At 35.7% G+C, this 18751-nt stretch overlaps 1 protein-coding gene across 5 annotated transcripts in view; it reads left to right on the top strand.

Annotated features, from left to right (window-relative positions):
• Positions 1–14840, top strand: part of Fgl1 (fibrinogen like 1) — a 31808-nt gene extending 16968 nt beyond the window's left edge. For all 5 annotated transcript variants that reach the window (XM_047547903.1, XM_047547905.1, XM_047547906.1 and 2 more), the window contains exons 4-8: positions 5877–6036; positions 6274–6371; positions 10483–10571; positions 10732–10919; positions 14584–14840. In XM_047547903.1, the coding sequence (XP_047403859.1) occupies positions 5877–6036; positions 6274–6371; positions 10483–10571; positions 10732–10919; positions 14584–14743 (695 nt within the window). In that variant the 3' untranslated portion in view covers positions 14744–14840. The remainder of the gene's footprint in view (positions 1–5876; positions 6037–6273; positions 6372–10482; positions 10572–10731; positions 10920–14583) is intronic.
• The last annotated feature ends 3911 nt before the right edge of the window (positions 14841–18751 follow it).

Below are 18751 nucleotides of genomic sequence, written 5' to 3' on the forward strand. Positions count from 1 at the left end.
TCACGACTACCCAGCACATGGGGAATACTTAATAAATATGATTATCTTTTCTGTGTTCTAAAGATAAATTGTGTTACACAGTGGTCTTAGTACTTGTCCAAAAAACCTGAGACTGGGTGATTTATAGATAACAGGAACTTACTTCTCACAGTTCTAGAGGCGGAAGTCTGAGATAGAGATGCCAGCAGGTTTGGCACCTTGGTGTCTGTTCAGGGCTTCGTCTTTGGTTCCAAGATTGTGCTTTGTTGCTGTGGCCTCTGTAGAAGGCAAACATTGTCTTCCTATGGCAGGAGCCCTATGTAAGAGTTCTAATCCCATCCATGAGGGTTTGCTCTCATGACTTAATTTTCTTATGAAGTCCCCACTACTGAATACTATCACCATTGGTGATTAAGTTTCAACATATAAATTTGGGAAACAGAATCAGGCCATAGCAACAGTAAACCACATACAAAACCAGACAGGATCCTGATTAAAACAAGCAGATTATGTATCATATCTATTCCTCCCAAGCCCAGTCTCCTTTGGGAAGATGCATATCAAGTCTTTGACATTAACATTTGACACATCCTCCCACGTGACCTTGAATTTGCTGCTGTCACCCACAGTTCCTCTTACTCTGTCTCCTATAGCACCCCGTTCAAAAAAGGGATCAGGGTGATCAGGGAAGCAGTAACCAACAATACCAAGTGTATTATCAAAGCTAGAGAAAAGAGGAGAGTGGGAGTGGTAAAAGGGAAAGGGAAGGGACTATAAGAAAAGCTGGAAGGAGAGTCTTCAATTCTAGGGATGATACCTCCTTCAGGTCAGAGGAGCTCAAGGTGGAGCAATAAAGAGTTCAAGTACGTCTGGCAACAGAAGGGATTACTTTGGCAGAGGAAACCCCAGTATTATGCTTTGTGAAGGCAGCGTAGACTGTCAGAAGTATGTGGCAGAACTACCATATGATCCAGCAATCCCACTACTGGGAATTTATCCAAAGGCGATGAAATCCGTATGTGGAAGACATCTGTACTCCCATGTTCATTTCAGCACCGTTCACAGTAGCTAAGGTATGGAATCAACCTAGGGTGTCGATGGATAGATGAGAAAATGTGGTAAATATACGCACATTTTTTTACCCTTAAAAAAAAAAGGGAATTTTACCATTTTGACAACATGGGTGAATCTGGAGGACATTATGTTAACTGAAATAAGTCAAATTCAGGAATACAAATAGTGCATGATTTAACTTTTTGTAGATTCTGGAAAAGTTGAACTCACAGAGATAGAGCAGAAGGGTGGTTACCAGAGTCTGTGGGGGCAGGGGGGCATGAAGAGTTGGGAGATACTGGTCAAAGGATATGAAATTTGTTTGACAGGAGGAATAAAGAAATAACTTTCAAAGGTATTTTTAAAAAGTACACAGAGAACCAGAATTTGAGCATTATGGGTCACTGTGCTTTTCCTTTTGCATGTTACATGGCAGGTACACTAAATTTATATCAATTTCTCAGTAGCACCTTCTCTCTAGAGTCTTGGAACTTTTCATGAACCCTTTCCTCTGTGCGGAACATCTTCTGTATTTTCCTTCTTCCCCCTGAAATGACTCCTACTATTCATCCTTTAGATCCCAATCTAGCCCTCACTTCTTTCGGGAAACTTTTCCTGCCCCAGAAGACTGGGTGAGGTAGACTTGTGTGCACTCCAGAAGCAGCCTTTCCTTTCGTATCATTGCACTCACCTCAGAGTATTGTCTTTCTGTGCTTAATTGTCTATCTTCCCTGCTAAACTCTCTAGTTTTTAGTATCTTTAGTACCTATAATGGTGACTAGCATATAAAAACATTCAATACATACTTAAAAAATTTAATTGGTGGAACAGATCAGGTGAAAGAAAGTGTAGGCAAGCACTTCAAAGAGATCCATGGAATCAGACAAGACAGTTATTTGAATAACAACATGAGAGGAAAGCGACAAGTTGATCATTCAAGGGATGAGCATATAAATACGTAATTCCAAAGATAAGTTCAGAACTGATCTCAAGGGCAAGAACTGACAGAGGCAGGTGAAGAACCATTGTCCCAAATTCCAAACCAAGCTCAAGATTCAGGGTAGCTATTTGAATACCATCAGAACAAGTCACCAACAAGGGTCACATAATGGCAAGAGGCAGGTAATCAGTTGTTTGTTACTGGGACTGTGCAACTAGTCACGGGAAGAAGTCTGTTGTGTTGAGAGTCGTGGGGAGCCAACCCTGAGAAACAAGAGGTGACTGAGGAATAAAGCAATGTATCGGTTACTGGGCATTTGAAATGCCAGAAAAGGACTGATTGTACAAAAAGGAATTAGGTAGAAGAGTCACAAGAAAAGGGTCATGACAAACCATTGTATTGGGTGTGGTGGTAGTGGTGGTGGTGGTGGTGGTGGGTGTGTTATAATGATAAGGTAGATGATAGACATTCTAGATCACTATTTCTGGATATAAAAACTAAAACAAAACCCTAAAGTCAGTAGATTTGCACTTAATATTATTCACATATGGTACAAATATGAAAGGAGATGAGGGAATAAAACCTGAAATGTACTTTAAGTTCAACTGTACTCTGTTTTTCAGTGTAAAGACCAATAGTGCTAGAGAGGCTACCAAGGACACTCAATAAATAAAATATCTACCACATAAATTTCAGTAAAATGTAATATACTATGTCTACCATAGGCAATATAGAGCATTATATTTATACAAAGTATCTGGGTTCCTTTTGACGTAATTATACATACAAGCAATTTGATTTTATTCCCTAATACCATATATTATACAAAATATATAAGATACTGCTCACATCCAAGTGTATGTTCCTGGTGTCCTTAAATTTATTAAAAAAACACTGTTCACACATATGATCTGTAGAAATATAAATATCTTTGTTCTTATTTACAAGTTACTATATCATTACTAAATTAGTGAATTTCTGAATTCTAAGTTATTGCATGGTAGAAAACACCTAATTACATACAACCTAGCAATTTGTGCAAACAATGCATAAATCACATGATTTTTATACAGTGTATAATTAAACGATCTGTTTTCAAGCATTTGGGTGCTATTAGATTATGAATTAAAATATTACTGTAACAAATTCACATTCATTAGTGACAAATGCAGCAATTTGGCATCATATCTGTTTGACCAGCAAGTCCACTGGCTCCACCATGACCCCTTCTGCAGGAGCCCCTAGTCTTTCTGTCAGTTCTTGAGGCAGCATGTTCTAATGGCTACAGTGTAGATTTGCAAGTCTGGTTTCCAAGTCCAGCTGCCCATCTTGCTAGCTCTAGTCTTTGGGCAAATTATTTAACATCTTTGTGCCTCATGTTTCTCATTCGTAAAATGGGAATGATAAGAATATCTATTTGTCAGGAGGATTAAATAAGCCAATATTTTTAATATAGTATTTAGCTCAAAAGAAGTACTCAATGCTTGTCGGCTATCTATGGACATTGTCATTTACTCTCTCCCTTGTTTTTAGAGGAAACAGTCCACTCATCCCACCCTACAAGAATACTGCATACTCCAAAGAGCCAACAACCCTTCTCCTCTTAGTTTTTCTTCTTGTGTTGCCCCAGGGTGAGAATGTCTGTCATGGGTCTAGTTTTGGCATGTTCCAACAAGCTCTGTGAACTGAGGCTCATCTCTGTTGCTGGGTATTTTTCAGTGAAGAATGTGGAGTACTTAGTGTCTGCTTTGGTTCTCAGCTTTGAACCCCAGTCATCATTCTGGGACAAGGGGGGAAAGTCCTTTTGGCAAGCTGGCATGTCACTATACAAAGCTAAAACATTCAGTCTTCTATTGTGGGTTGCTTTCTGCATTATCAGAGCAACTGTTCACATCACCCAGTTTAATGCAATGTTAGTCAAAACAGAGAGCAGGAAGCCCTGGCTTCATTCTGTTACTAGGTATGTATCCATGAATCCTTACTTGTTTAAAACATCCATAAATATTGAGCTCTCTAAACTTGTCCTTCTCCTACCTATTTTCCAAGGGGTTGATTGTGTTGAAACATTTTGAAACTCAGTTTTAAATATCTAGTTAACATTTTAAACACTACATTGATCAAACTTCCTGCTATCGCCATTTGTCTTACTTATTTCCTCATTTAGGCTCCTTAACTTGTTCTCTTAGTATAAGCAATTGAAATACTGGTGCTTTTTCATTTTTTTGATGTGTATTTATTTGTTGGATTTTGTTTTTTTCAGTTTTGCTTTTTTTTTTCCCCACTGAAAACTTTCCTCTGGATCTTAAGTTGTGTCTGATATTTTCTCCTGGGGAGAAGAAATACAAATAAACACATTTATAGTTGGCATAAAATAAAAACATTGAAAATGTTGGCAGAAACCTCTATATTCACAAAATTTTCCAAAGGCAAATATTATAGCTAATTATTTCCACATTTGCCTGGAAAACAGTTTGAACCTTATGAGTCTGCTATTCAGCTCTTTGGTAGAAGACGAAATGTAAACAAAGAACTCCTTTCCAAACTTTAATGAAAGTGTCATATAATAAATAAACTTAACCACAAGACTTGAAATTTTTGATAACATTGGGTTAACTTTATGTAATCATTTCCTCATTGTTTTTCTCCTTGTTTAATTGCCAAAACAGGGTCAGTTTTATAATTGAGCATGTTTAAGGAACACTTGTGCTTCAACTCTTGAAAAATATACAAATGAAGCCTAAATCATCACAAAGGTGAACATCTCAACAAAGCAGTAGTATATGATTGGTCTCAGCCTTGTGGGGGACTTTATCAAGTGACTAAGATTATTTATTTTTTTTTGATTCTTATTTCCCATTCAACTTATTTAATATGAATCCTACTTTGTAGCAAAACAAAAGAGTGTAGACAATTTGGCGTCAAAACAATGAACACAAAGAAAGAACTTAAAAATATGTTTAAAGATTGAAATGATCCAATTAGGAAGAGAATTTTTTTTCTTAAAGAAAATGATAAGGATAAAATGTGAAAGTTAGAGATGATAAAGCATTTTTATTCAGATGTCTGGGACAATCTTTGTAGTGGCCACTACTTCTATCACCCTCAAACAGCTTCCTGAGTATCTAAACAATGCTTAACCATATTCTCCAAGTCTGCACAGATCAGCCCCATGCATATTAACTTGTTCTACCCTCAAGTCACTTAAGAAACAAATATTACCTTTCAGTGACAAATTGGTAGTAATTTTGCTTCAATAGCAAAAGAAACACCATGGCAAAGAAGAATGAAAGGAACTGTAGAAGCTGGCAGCCTTTGGCAAAAACATTTGAGACTGTGTAGACTGCTAGAAATTTCAGCAGGTTAATAAAAAATCTGGTGAGACTGAGAAGTTTTAAGAACCTAACAAGATTACTATTTAGGGTTTGTTTCCAATGTTCAAATTATTTATAAGGCTCTAAGTTAAGATAACCCATATTAAATTATTGTTTTGGTGCTATAATTTTACCTTCATTTTTAGCTTCATAGAAAAGATAAAGAAGAGCTTCATAGAAGAGTTCTAGTATGCTGTCTCATAAAGCTATAAGCTCCACTTAGATATTTCATAATTAACTGAATACAAATAACTTGTATTTTATATTGTTCTCTACAAAAATCATAACTAAGAAAACCATTCCTATTTCACTCTTTCCCCCCATGATCATATCAAGGAGTTAGATAATAATTAAATTCTTAAGAAAAAAATAAGACTTTTCTCATATCTACTGGGAGATCTACAAGATGCAATTATAAAAAGCTGATTATGTCATGTGTTTGTATGTCTCCAATGGTATTGAATAATCTCATTCAGAAGCTCCCTTAAAAAAAAGACAAATGACAAATGTTAATTGCCTTGTTTTGCAAACAGATTGTTCAGAGATTTTCAATGATGGCCATAAGCGCAGTGGCTTTTACAAAATCAAACCTCTCCAGAGCCCAGCAGAATTCTTTGTTTATTGTGACATGTCTGATGGAGGAGGATGGACTGTAATTCAGAGGAGATCCGATGGCAGTGAGGACTTCAACAGGTGTGCTAATTATGGCAAAAATTTATTTGCAGTAATAAGTGTGAGATTTTTAAGTTAAAATTTTTTAATCATAACCTGTTTATTAATTAGACAAGATTTCACTTACTAAGTAGGAATACTGAGGGTAATTGAACTCAACAAGAAAATAATAGAGGTGGGTGTTCAGGGGGAAACCTTTGGTATTTCAGATGTCTATTTGGATTTTGTTAAAATTAAACTTCATTTTAAAAATTTTAGAGGATGGAATGACTATGAAAATGGCTTTGGAAATTTTGTCCAAAAAAATGGTGAATATTGGCTGGGCAATAAAAATCTTCACCTATTGACTACACAAGGTAAGGTTTGCCTGACAGCAAATTCATCTGAAATACAATAGGAACAACATGAAAATGTTTTCCACTAAGTCATAGGCAATTGGACAAATTCAGTAACTACTATAATTTGCAGATGATAATGATATCTATTGAGCAATAATCCCTTTTGCAAATTGTGGCTGCTTAAAACTAGGAAGAAAGGAAAAAAATTAGAACAAGGTTGGGAAGGAATTTTTTTCTCATATATATTTTCTATTTCTAAAATGGAAATATAATGTCCTAATCAATACAAAATTATGTATACTGTATCAATTATCTATTGCCACAATAATACAGTGGAACAAGCAATTTCAAAACAATAGCCATCTATTATACCTCATAAGTCTGCAAGTTAGCTGGGTGGCTTGCTGATCAGGGCTGGGCTCTGCTGATCTTGGCTAGACTTGTTCATGGGTCTGCAATCAACATCCTGGTCAGCAGGATTCTGAGTGCTCTAGGTTGACGTCATATGGAAATATTCAGCTCTGCTCTGTATCTTCTCTCATCTTCTAGCTAGTTAGTCTGGACTTGTTCTTGTAAGCAGAGTCAGGGTTTCAAGAAAGAAAGTGGAAGCATATAATCTTTTGAGACCTCAGAACTGGCACACAGCCATTTTCCTTCTACTAGTGAAAACAAGTCATAAGACCAGCTCAGATTTAAGGGGAAAGGAAATGGTAGGAAGAGATATGAAGTGACATTACAAAAGGGAAAGATGAAGAAGTAAGGAATTGGGGCTGTTTTTACAATTAAAATCATAATATACTAAATGTCTTTGTTCCTGTGCCCTTTCCCACTTTCTATTTTGAAAACTTCTTCAAAGATATAGCAAAGTTGAAAGAAGTCTCAACCTACCATCTAGATTCTATGTTGACATTTTACTATGCTTGTCACGTATCTATTCATCTGCTTATCATTCTATCCATCAATCATTTTTTAAAAAGATATACATTTCAAAGTAAATTGTACATCTGTACAATCCTCCCTCCATACATTGATATGCAGGTCTTTAACTAGTGTTTGACATTTGTCTAACATAGTTTGACAACACATTTTCCAAGCTTCTATTTCCCAGGTCTTTTGCTCCTGTCTGTTGCCTTCCTTAACTCTGAGACTATAGTCAACCCCACTCAGTCTGATCCTCAATATTTCATAAAAGGAAGCTGTATTGCCCAAGAAAACATGCTAAATCACACTGATAATGTATTAAATATTAGAGCAAAGATTTACTTGTTTCATCCAAATTCAGCGAAGCTATGTATGCCAAATAAATCATCTATTCTTATTATGTTTTCACATTTAGATATCAACTCTCAGAAATACCTTTTGACTCAGAGTCATGGATGCTGGCATATTTTCCAATAATTATCACCATCTGTGTTTCTATATTCATAATGGTCAGTAGGATTATAATTATAAATATATTTGAGATATAAGAATAATAGCTAGAGAGTATGGATAAGAAGCCTAATTCTTTTTCTTTAGATAAGTACTTTCTAAATTTATACAAAGTTGCCTTTCCTTTGCATATTTATTGTCCTAATGTTAAGTAGTTTTTTCCAGAGACATAACCCCTTTCATACCACCTTATTTCTTTTTCACATTAATATTTACCTTGTTCATAATTTAAAGTATGAAAACCCAAGCAATAACCCTTGAACCATTTATTTTTTTGGTATTGGGGATTGAACTCAGGGGGCACTTTACCACTAAGTCACAACCCCAGTTCTTTTAATTTAATTTATTTTCATTTATTTTTAAAATATTTTTAGTTGTCAATGGATCTTTTATTTTATTTATTTGCATGTGGCACTGAGTATTGAACCCAGGGCCTCACACATGCCAGGGAAGCACTCTATCACTAAGTCACAACTCCAGCCATCCTTTTTATTTTTTATTTTGATGCAGAGTCTTGCTAAGTTGCTTAGGGTCTCACTAAGTTGCTGAGGCTGGCCTTGATCTTGCAATCCTGCCTCAGTCTCCCAAGTTGCTAGAATTACAGGTGTGTGCCACCATGCCTGACACCTTTGGATACTTCTAAATATATGACATTCAAGCTTCTTATTTTTCAAAACTTTATTGTGTAGATTTTTGCCCAGATGACTTTGCCAACAAATCTGCTTCACCTTCATATTTGCTTATTTGGTCCTAGGGATTGAATCCAGGGTCTTGCACCTGCTAAGCACATGCTCTATCACTGAGCTACATCCCCAAGTCCCCCTTTCATGTTCTGTTTTAGCGTTTGGGCTGGTTATTCTTGCTGAAAATGTATTTATCAGTTCCAGGTTTCACAATCATGTATCACATCATCCCAAACAAAAACACAGAGCCCTGTGTCTGCATTCTTTAATCATGAGAGCACTTAAGGTAGTGAAATTGCCTCTGAAAATAGCTTTTTCCCTGTCACACAAAGTTTGATTGGAAATGTTCGCAAAAAAATGAAAAGTGGGCTGTAATTCCATGTTTATTTATTGTCCAAAAAGGTATTTAGATAGTTACCTCAAAATTGAAACTGATTTTTCTGTCTCTTCTATAATACAAAGTACTTTTTAAGACAATTGACTTAGCCTGACTTACTGTTCCCATCCACTTCACAGCCCTGGCTCACACAATCTTTCCTGCTTTAAAAGAGCCCCATCAGAGAAGAAGTCTGTGGGAATCCTCTACCCACAACCCTCCTAAGCTTGCTCTAGTAATGGAAATGCAGAATTCTCAGCCTAAGAAGTCTTGTGCTTGTTTCCATGACTCATTTGGTCCTCTTTGTCTTCCTGCATTGCTGATGTGTACACCCATGAGCCTGAGGGAAAGCTACATCTTTTATTGGGAGCGTGGACAGAGCTAAGTGTAGACTGTCTGCAGTTGTGTCCAAGGCCCCTTGCTTTATGCACAATGGAGATAGGGATAGGAAGAGAAGGGAGCTGACCACAGGCTGGGCTGAGGAACTCTCTCTCTTTGGGCCTCCATGTTCTGGTTTGGAACTAGAAGGAGTCTGAGACTCTAAATTCCAACCTTCCATCACTGGCAGATCATTATGATATTTTATTTATCAAAAGAAGAGGATGTTACATATATCATCTAATAGTTCTCTGTTGAGGAGAGAATAGTCTTTATTTTTCACCAACAGTGGGACAATGGGAAAAAGATGATTACTTGATGTAGCAACTAGTTCAGTCATCATTTTTCAGATACTCATTTTTTATCACCTGGAATTTGTATAGTCATTAAAGTACTTATTTTATATTGAGATTTATTTTGTCATACAGAAACAAGAATACATACCAAATAAATCATTTATTCTTAATATGTTTTCACATTGAGATATCAACTCTCAGAAATACCTCTTGACTCAGAGTCATAGATGCTGGTATATTTTCCAAGAATTATTACCATCTGTGTCATCAAGAATGTTGGTGTAGTACAAAATTCTTGAGAATATTCCTCTGCTGTTTTTGATATTCTCTTCCAGTGACATCCATTTCATGGATTTTGAGTCTAACATTCTCTTGATCTTGAGCTAATATCAAAGGAAGATTTTTCATATAACGCCCAGGATTCCTGTTTCTTCTTCCAATGGTTTTTGAAGGAATTGCTGGCTGATCTTTTCTACTACCAGGAAAAATAACTAAGTTTACTTACATGCAGGCAATAGAGACTATCTTATGAAATATAGTGGTCTGACTACTTGAAATACAAGATGTCATTAATAGTAATTATTTTTAAGATCAAAATTCTTATTCAGAAAAATGGATAAGCTATTAAAATTCTTAAAACTTATATCCTTCCATTATTAGATATATTAATCTACTAACTAAATAATGATTTTTCTGTTGTTTTTTACCAAGTGGATTGTACTAGTTGTTATGTTATGAGTTTTAGTAGAACTTTTCTACCTCTACTTTTGTGTTCCTTACTCTTTTTTCAAGTAAAATAATCAATAAAATATTCACATCGTCAATACAAGGGGGTCACTGTTTATTCTTTGAAAACTGATTCTTGGTAGAAAGAAATTTTATAAGAGCTGTAAATTATTTTTTAACCTCAGTAGTCAATGTTATGTCACACATTTTAAAAATGCAACTTCTTGTTTGTTTTTCAGGAGACTACACTTTAAAAATTGACCTTGCAGATTTTGAAAAAAATAGCCGTTATGCACAATATAAAAATTTCAAAGTTGGGGATGAAAAGGTACTCCAATATTCTAATTAATATCATGCATTAATAATGAGAACATACAATGGAACTCTAAATCAGTAGAAATAAAAACATACAACAGAATCTATTCTTTATTAAATAAACATGTTTAAATGGTGATCACTGGTAGTAAAACTTTCCTCTTTTTCTGTAGAATTCCTATGACTTGCATATTGGGGAATATTCTGGAACAGCTGGAGACTCCCTTTCAGGGAACTTCCATCCCGAGGTGCAGTGGTGGGCTAGTCACCAAAGAATGAAGTTCAGCACGTGGGACAGAGATAATGACAACTACAAAGGAAACTGTGCTGAGGAAGAAGAGTCTGGCTGGTGGTTTAACAGGTGGGATGCCATATAAACATGATTGTAAGGGTGTTGATGATATCTCACTGGTGGGTATTAATTACAATACATGAGGTCATGTTGATCCTATTTGTAATATGAATATTATTAAATAAGTAAGCCTTACTAGGATTTTTCTGCAATGAAGTATTTTCAAAGATTTGTTCATTGTGTAGTGAAGTTCGAAAGTTTTGTCTTGGGAATATACAGAATTACTAGTTTTACAAAGGTTGTTTGCAAACTGTATTATGGATAAATTATAAATAGAAGGCCATAAATAGACACAAAGAAAACATATATTCTTGGGAGAAGTATATTGGCATCCTAACAATCAACTAGTGCTTCACTTTCTCATATCACACAAAATAGACATTGTTATTACTGTACTTTCTTTTACATAGTGCTACTTTTCAATCACTGTGACTTTCATTATTTCACTGAATCCATATTCTCCCAGTGCAGAAATGTTTGCTATAATAGTCCTGAAACCTAATCCCGCACTCTGATTGAATACTTAAATGTTACTTTATAGCAAGATCATTCCTTTTTTTTTTTTTTTTCGGTACTGGGTATTGGTAGGGATGCTCTACCTCTGAGCTACATCCTTACTGCTTTTCACTTTTTATTTTTGAGATGGTCTCCCTAAATTGCTGAGACTGGCCTCAAACTTGCAATCTTCCTGCCTCTGCCTCCTGAGTTTCTGGGATTATAGGTGTGCATCACTGCACCCAACTTCCATTTTTGATTGTACAAGCATCTTCCTTTCATGGACCTAATATCTGCCTTCTACCTTATTAGGTTTGTCCTCAGTAGCTATGGAGTAATTGTAATTCCTTTTCTGCATAACTCTTCTGGCATCAAATGAGAAGCAATATAGTGCATTCCTCAGCATTTTCTCTCTGAGCCAAATATCCCTGATTCCTTTAACCATTGTCCACCTGAGATGGCTTGCAGACAGCTCCATTTGTTGTATTCACAAATTTAAGACAGGAATGGAAACTTCCTTAAAAATGACCCAATGGGCCTGCTATGTCTGTAAAGCAGATGTACTCCAATTTTTAGGCAATGCACAATCTTTGACAGTTCTTTTCTTGTTAGAAGATGAATACCACTTCAAATATCTGGACATTTAAACCTTCCATTATTTAATCTTTGATATTTCTAGAGTGTCTGATTTTCCTTATAATGAAGACTATTCATTTAACTTTTTAAAAGCATTTTAGAATTCTCTATTCTATTGAACAGAGGCATACTAGATATATGTTAACTTCACTTACGATCATACAAGTCCTCTTATAACTTCAGTTATTATCATATGTAGATTTTAGAGTGGTAGATTCAATGCAGATGTAGGAGCTGAAGGTAGTATAGCATGTCAAGCTGATCTAAGGGGCTGTAAAAAGAGTTTTTCTGAATTTTGCTTTTCTTTTTTAAGTTTTAGTCCATTTACTATTTGGCCACCTACAGGGGAACTGAAGTATACTCAGTAATGTGAAGGAACAAAGAAACAAAATAATTTCCCCTACTTTGCTAATAACCAGTGATGATCATCTCTTTCCTTAGTGGCTTTCCTGTTCTTTAAAAAGCCATCTGCACCGTCCCCTCCTCCTCTTCCTTTTCTCCTCCTTCTCTTCTAAGTTAGCATTATTTAAAACTTACCTATAATTCACAAAGGCATCTAAAAGCATCAGTAATGTTTGATTTTGGCTAGGTGTGGGGGCACACATCTGTAACCCTAGGGACTCGGGAGATTGAGGCCAACCTCGGAAGTGTGGCAAGGCCCTATCTCAAAATTAAAAGGGTGGGGGATGTAACTCGGTGGTAGAACACCCCTGAGTTCAATCTCTAGTACTGAAAAATAAATACATAAATATGTAAATAAATAAATAAAATGTTTGATTTTGAACAGAATTCCATATGCAGAAATAATCACTAGTATTACCATGAGATCTAAAGTATGTACTTTAATCCACTTGGTTGACTAGTTTGCATCTGAATGACAACTGGCACACATAGTAATGTGGGCAAATAAATCATTGACCTACTTTAGAGAGAACAAAGACAGACAGTTCAGTAGCTGGAGCCACCAAAGAAAACTCAGAAAAGCTGGAGAAACTTGATCTATTTCCACCATGCCTGCTACTATGGTTTAACTCTATTGTTCTCTTTTTCCTCTTTGCTTTCCCTGTCCTATAGTTCTAATTTACACCAAATGTTGGCACTTGATAATTATTCCTCACATGGCAAACCAATCACAGTGTATTGCTGCCTTCTCTTTGTTCCTGGCACAGAATCTCACATGAGCATTCAAATACTTCATCAAATATGCTCCTACCTACTGTCTCCAACTTGGTGTCAAGTCCAGGCTGTTCTCAGAACTGAAGGATGCTGGAAAATTATTCTTAGAGTACTAAAAGGTTGACCATAAAGTCAGTTTCCAAATAAGTTTCAAATCACAGACCAAATATAAAAGTATATGTAGCAGATGTCAATATAAAGAGATGCCAAAATATTTATTCTGGAGGCTCAATTTATAGTGTTCTTTTTTCTAACATTACTTATTATGGTGTTTCAAAAATACAGTAGATTCTGGACACTCACAGATTTAGCCTACATGGTTTAAATTAGTGATATCCATTTAAATTAGGAGAATGGCTAGATAGTCACTAAAAGCAAATTACTAAGGTAAGTGATCCAAGCCAGCCACTCAGCATTTACAGGTGTATTTATATACGTTTTGATTTAACAATTTGGGTTCTTTCCATACATTTTCAAAACTACCCGTTGTGAATGTTCTCCTTATATTCTAATATTTGGCATATTTTCATTGGTTATATCAAAAAAGAAACATATAGTAATTAAAATCATGGTGACAACACAGAAAATTATCACATAGTCTTACCTGTAATTTATACATACCAGGGACAAATGTACAGACTCCAAAGGAGGAAGAGATACATTTAAAATTTTTATGATAACCTAGTGAACTTTTCTAGATTGGTGCAATATCTGTTAAAAATTAACTTAGCAATTCAGACAAATGATTATTGGTTGATGGCTGGGAAAATTGTAAATGGTAGTTTAGGCTTTGTTTGCCTAACCTTGAGATTTAAAAAAAAAAGTGATAGGTTAGTGATTTAAAGAAGAGGAAGAAGGGTGCTTGAAGTACAAAGCCACATCTTGGCTTCAGACTGATGAACCTGGATATGCAAATCATCCAGGGAAGCCTCAATGGGGCACCTTTCCCCTACCTTGCTTTGTTTGTTCATTCCACTCTTACCAGGCAGGACATTAGCTTCCTTGATCACAGGATGGAAGGTTGGAGGTTACAAGGTCATTCTTTGCTTTTTTTTCCCTATTGTTTAAAGATTACTAAGAACTAAAATGCTTATTTTTCAATACTTTACAAATGGCCTGAGTTGGATCCACGGATTTGCCTTGGTCCTAAAATTCATCAGTTTAAAATAATCGTCTTTTTGTAGAAATATCTCCGGTTTTGGAAACATATAAATATTAATATGTCTAAGAAATGGCAGAATCCATAGTTGAAAAGTTTTGATCATTGGCTAGCAAGATATAAAGTTTCTGAAGTGTGTTTTTCTAAGTTTTCTAAGTTTCTGAAGTGTGTTTCTGATAGGTCTGTTTTCTTTTTTTCTCCCACTAGGTGTCACTCAGCAAATCTGAATGGTGTATACTACAGGGGCCCCTACACAGCCGAGACTGACAATGGGGTGGTCTGGTACACCTGGCATGGATGGTGGTATTCTTTGAAATCTGTGGTTATGAAAATTCGGCCAAATGATTTTATTCCAAATATTGTTTAATTGTCCCTATTGGACTCTCATTTCTGCAATTCATCTTGGCTTAAAATAATGTGAAAAACAGCAATTCTGGATGAATAGACATATGATGGCAATTGTGTGTACTACTTTTCATTTTTCTTACTTGTCTTTATTGCTTAATGTATTTTCAGTACAACAAACATGCCATATTCACCAAAAATTCAGATTTTGTTAATACTTATATCATTTTATGTGTAAAAATCTATGATAAGAAATTGTGTGGTATGGGGCAAGGGCAGGGGAAGCCCAGAATGTATACCATAATTTAGGAGATCCCTCAAGCACTATAATAAATTATGAATACAATTCAAATAACAGAAACATACTAAATTATGAATGCAACTGACAAAACACGTGACAGAATTCAGCAAATGATGGATTACCAAATAAACTGCATAGATGATAAATATTATGAGTAGGGCTTTGAACTCAGGTCTTATGTTATAGAGCTGAAGCTCTTAAGCATAATCCAGAATCGAAATTGCCTTAAAATGCCACTCAGATTCTTAGGATGTTTAGATAGGTTAACACTTCTTTCATGAGCCTCATTTTAATTCTTTTCCTACCCCTGAGAGGTGTTATTATGACCATTTAGCAAAGCTAAGAATTTGTGAACCTGAGTTTTTGTGATTGCTTAGTTACAAAGTTAATATGGAAGGGAACAAGGACTCAAATCCAAGTATTTTGATGCTACATCAAATGTTTAGCTACCAGCCTGCAGGTCTGCTGAATGGGTCTAGGACTGGTACCTTTCAAGTGACAGCAAAAGCTTGAATGTAGGCAAGATAGTTCAAAAAATATGGATGCATCAGGCACAGAGGATGTTGTTCAAGCAGACATGAAGCTTAGTTATTTGAGAAAAATACACACAAATCACATCATTATAAAAATGTAAATAAATTGAAAAGCTGATAAGTGTGAAGCAGATGTATGTGCCTGGAGGATATATAGCAGGGGGCCTGACCTGCCTGGGGGTAGAGGGTACAGGCTGAGAAGCTTCCTAGAACTTTTTGACCTGAGACGTTTTAACTAGGGAAACCATAGTTAGGGAAATCATTGCAGGCTGAAGGAACCCTGCTTGTAAAGTATACAAAACAGGAAAGTGCAAGGAAACAAAAGTTTAGATAGGCAATATAGTTTGATAACCCTTAAATCCTTAAACAAAGTATTCTGCCACTTTATAGATATGTGACCTTTGGTAGGCTAGTGACTTCTCTGAACCTCAGCTATTGCATCTGTAAAATAGTACGTGCCTTGCAGGATTACTCTGAGGACTGCGGAAGTAAACTACTTATTTCAATGCCTTGCACAAAGTTAAAATTCACCAAGAACTAGTTGCAGTTATTAGTAAAGTAGGCATTAAGGGACAATAATAGACAATAAATGTTCTTGCAATCTTGGGTCAGGAATAGATGTTAACTTTAGCTTTACTTTGTCCTTTACACTAGTGTTTCCCAAAGCCATGCAGATCACCTGGGGATCTTGTTAAAATATCAATTCTGAGTCTAGGTTGCAGCCCAAAATTCTAACAAGTTTCCAGATGATGCAGATGTTGCTGGTCTAGGAATCACACTTGGAAAAGCAACGATGTAGGGAACCACAGTTCTATGGGATATTAGTGGTTAGTACAGGAAGAAAAGTCCTCCTGATCAAGCAAGCTTAGGAGACAACATATTTAAATTCAGCAGATTTCTTCTCTTGAGAATTTCTTGGTTCCTTGAATATGCTGATGTGCTTTCCCAAGTTCCAAGAGGACACAGAGTGTGTTCATCTGCAAGGCATTAAATCATCTGATTATGGAAGTCCAAACAAATAGGGATTTACTCTTCTTACATAACATGAACCCAGGAGGTAGGCGGCTGTGGCTTGGGCTGGATGCTCTGCACTGTGGAGGCTGAGATCTGCAATTTATTTAGTCCTTCCTTCAAACTGCATGTGTGCTGCTTCCAATGCTTTGAATCCATGTGGAAAACAATATGAAAGGTGAAGGACCAATGATCTTCAATCTATGCCCTATTGACCGGAATTGTGTCATAGGTGCCCTCCACCTGGAAGATTGGAAAAGAGAATATATAATTTTCAGTGTCTGTAGAATGTGCAGGTAAGGAAGGTGATGGTTCCAAACATTTGTTTTTGGATGTAGTCTTGTGGAAACAGGGTTCCATAGGATGCACTTTGTGAAACTATGAATAATGGAGCACCACTGACAATTTAAAATAGGGATATGACTTGCTCAAGTAGTGGCCTGAAAACTCACACAATTAGGAGATCAAAAGAAGATAACCTGGGCTGGGGTTGTGGTTCAGTGGCAGAGCACTTGCCTAGCATGTGTGAGGCACTGGGTTAGAGTCTCAGCACCCATATGAACAAATAAAATAAAGGTTCTTTGCAAATTAAAAAAAGAAGAAGAAAACCTTTTTAAAAAAGGGGGAAATTGATTCCACAGAGGAAGAGAGTTAAACAGTAAAGTGATACATAAATCTCAGTATTACTGTTTTTCAATGCAGAAAGAATGATTAAAGTATTAAAATGCCATCAAAATATAGAAAGGAAAGAATTCTAATGAAAGATTGTTGGATTTAGTGAGAATGTTATTTGTGTTCTTAAGTCCATTTTAGTGGAATGGGAGGTAGCCAGAGGGCAGGAAATAAAAGCAGTTCGAGAGAAATAGATAGTTCACTTGAGGAATGTGTATATAAAAGAGAGAAATTGGACTGGTTTTTATCTGAAGCCAACACATCTGGAAGACCCCAGTCTAAAACAAATTCCTCTAAAAGTTTTCCAGTAGAGTTATTTATTAGGCTTTATCACTTTTTAAAATGCAAAATGCTTTAATTCATATCAGCTGATACTTTAGAGGCAACAAACTCATGAAGTTGTTTATTTTTTGTTGTTGATTTTTGACAGCATAGAGAAAATGCAAGAATGTTGGTTGTAAGGAAAGAAATCAACTGGATGACAAACTCTTTGTATTAAAGGCTACATCCATCTTGTTCAGTTTTATCTCCTGCTCCTAGCACAATATCTGGAGCATCTAACAATTTCAATATTTGTTGACTGAATCAAACATAACTTTCCTATGTTCATATGTGAATACTCCACCCGTGAAACTCTACATCATGTACATCCATAAGAATGAAATTCTAATTAGAATAAGTTATATTCCATGTATGTATAATATATCAAAATACCCTCTACTGTCATTATATCTAAAAAGAACAAATAAAAATAGAATATTTGTTGACTGGCTCATTGAAGAAATGAGTGAATAGCTGGGTGTGGTGGCACATGCCTGTAACCTCAGAAACTCAGGAGGCTAAGGCAGGAGGTTTACAAGATCCAGACCAACCTCAGCAAGTTAGTAAGACTCTGTCTCAGGGTTTTTTAATAAAAGGACTAGGGATGTAGCTCAGTGGTAAAGGGCCCCCAGGTTCAATTCCTACTACCAAAAAAAAAAAAAAAAAAAGACAAAAATGGAAGAAAGAGGAAATGTAGAACAACTAATACAAAAAAAAATGTGAAGAAAGAAATGATGTAATGATTGTAAACTGTAGAGTCCTAGTTGTTACTCCATTTGTGGCCTTTTTTTTTTTTCCCTCTCTCTTTTTATAATTATTTTAGTGTTTCTCCATTCAATATCATAGAAGTCATGGCTACTGGCTATTTCCATGATAAGCAAAACTTTAGATGCTCTAAAATAAGGGTCTAAAATAATATAAAGATGCTTACCTATTTTTTCTTTTTCTTTCCTCATTGCTGATAATAATAATTTACAACTAAAAAATACCCCATCTATGCATATTATGAAGTTTTTGTTAGTGTTTTATCAGGACTATGAAAACTGATTATACCCTCATTTATGTTAAGCAAAATAAAAAATATGACAAAATAAAAATCTCATATACATGTGGAAAAAATCTGTATATATACATAATGGTTGTTAACTCAGGGAACTAGGCATGGGGACTAGATGGAAAAACATTCTTTTTT

This window comes from Sciurus carolinensis, chromosome 4 (genome assembly GCF_902686445.1).
Source record: "Sciurus carolinensis chromosome 4, mSciCar1.2, whole genome shotgun sequence".
Lineage (NCBI taxonomy): Eukaryota > Metazoa > Chordata > Mammalia > Rodentia > Sciuridae > Sciurus > Sciurus carolinensis.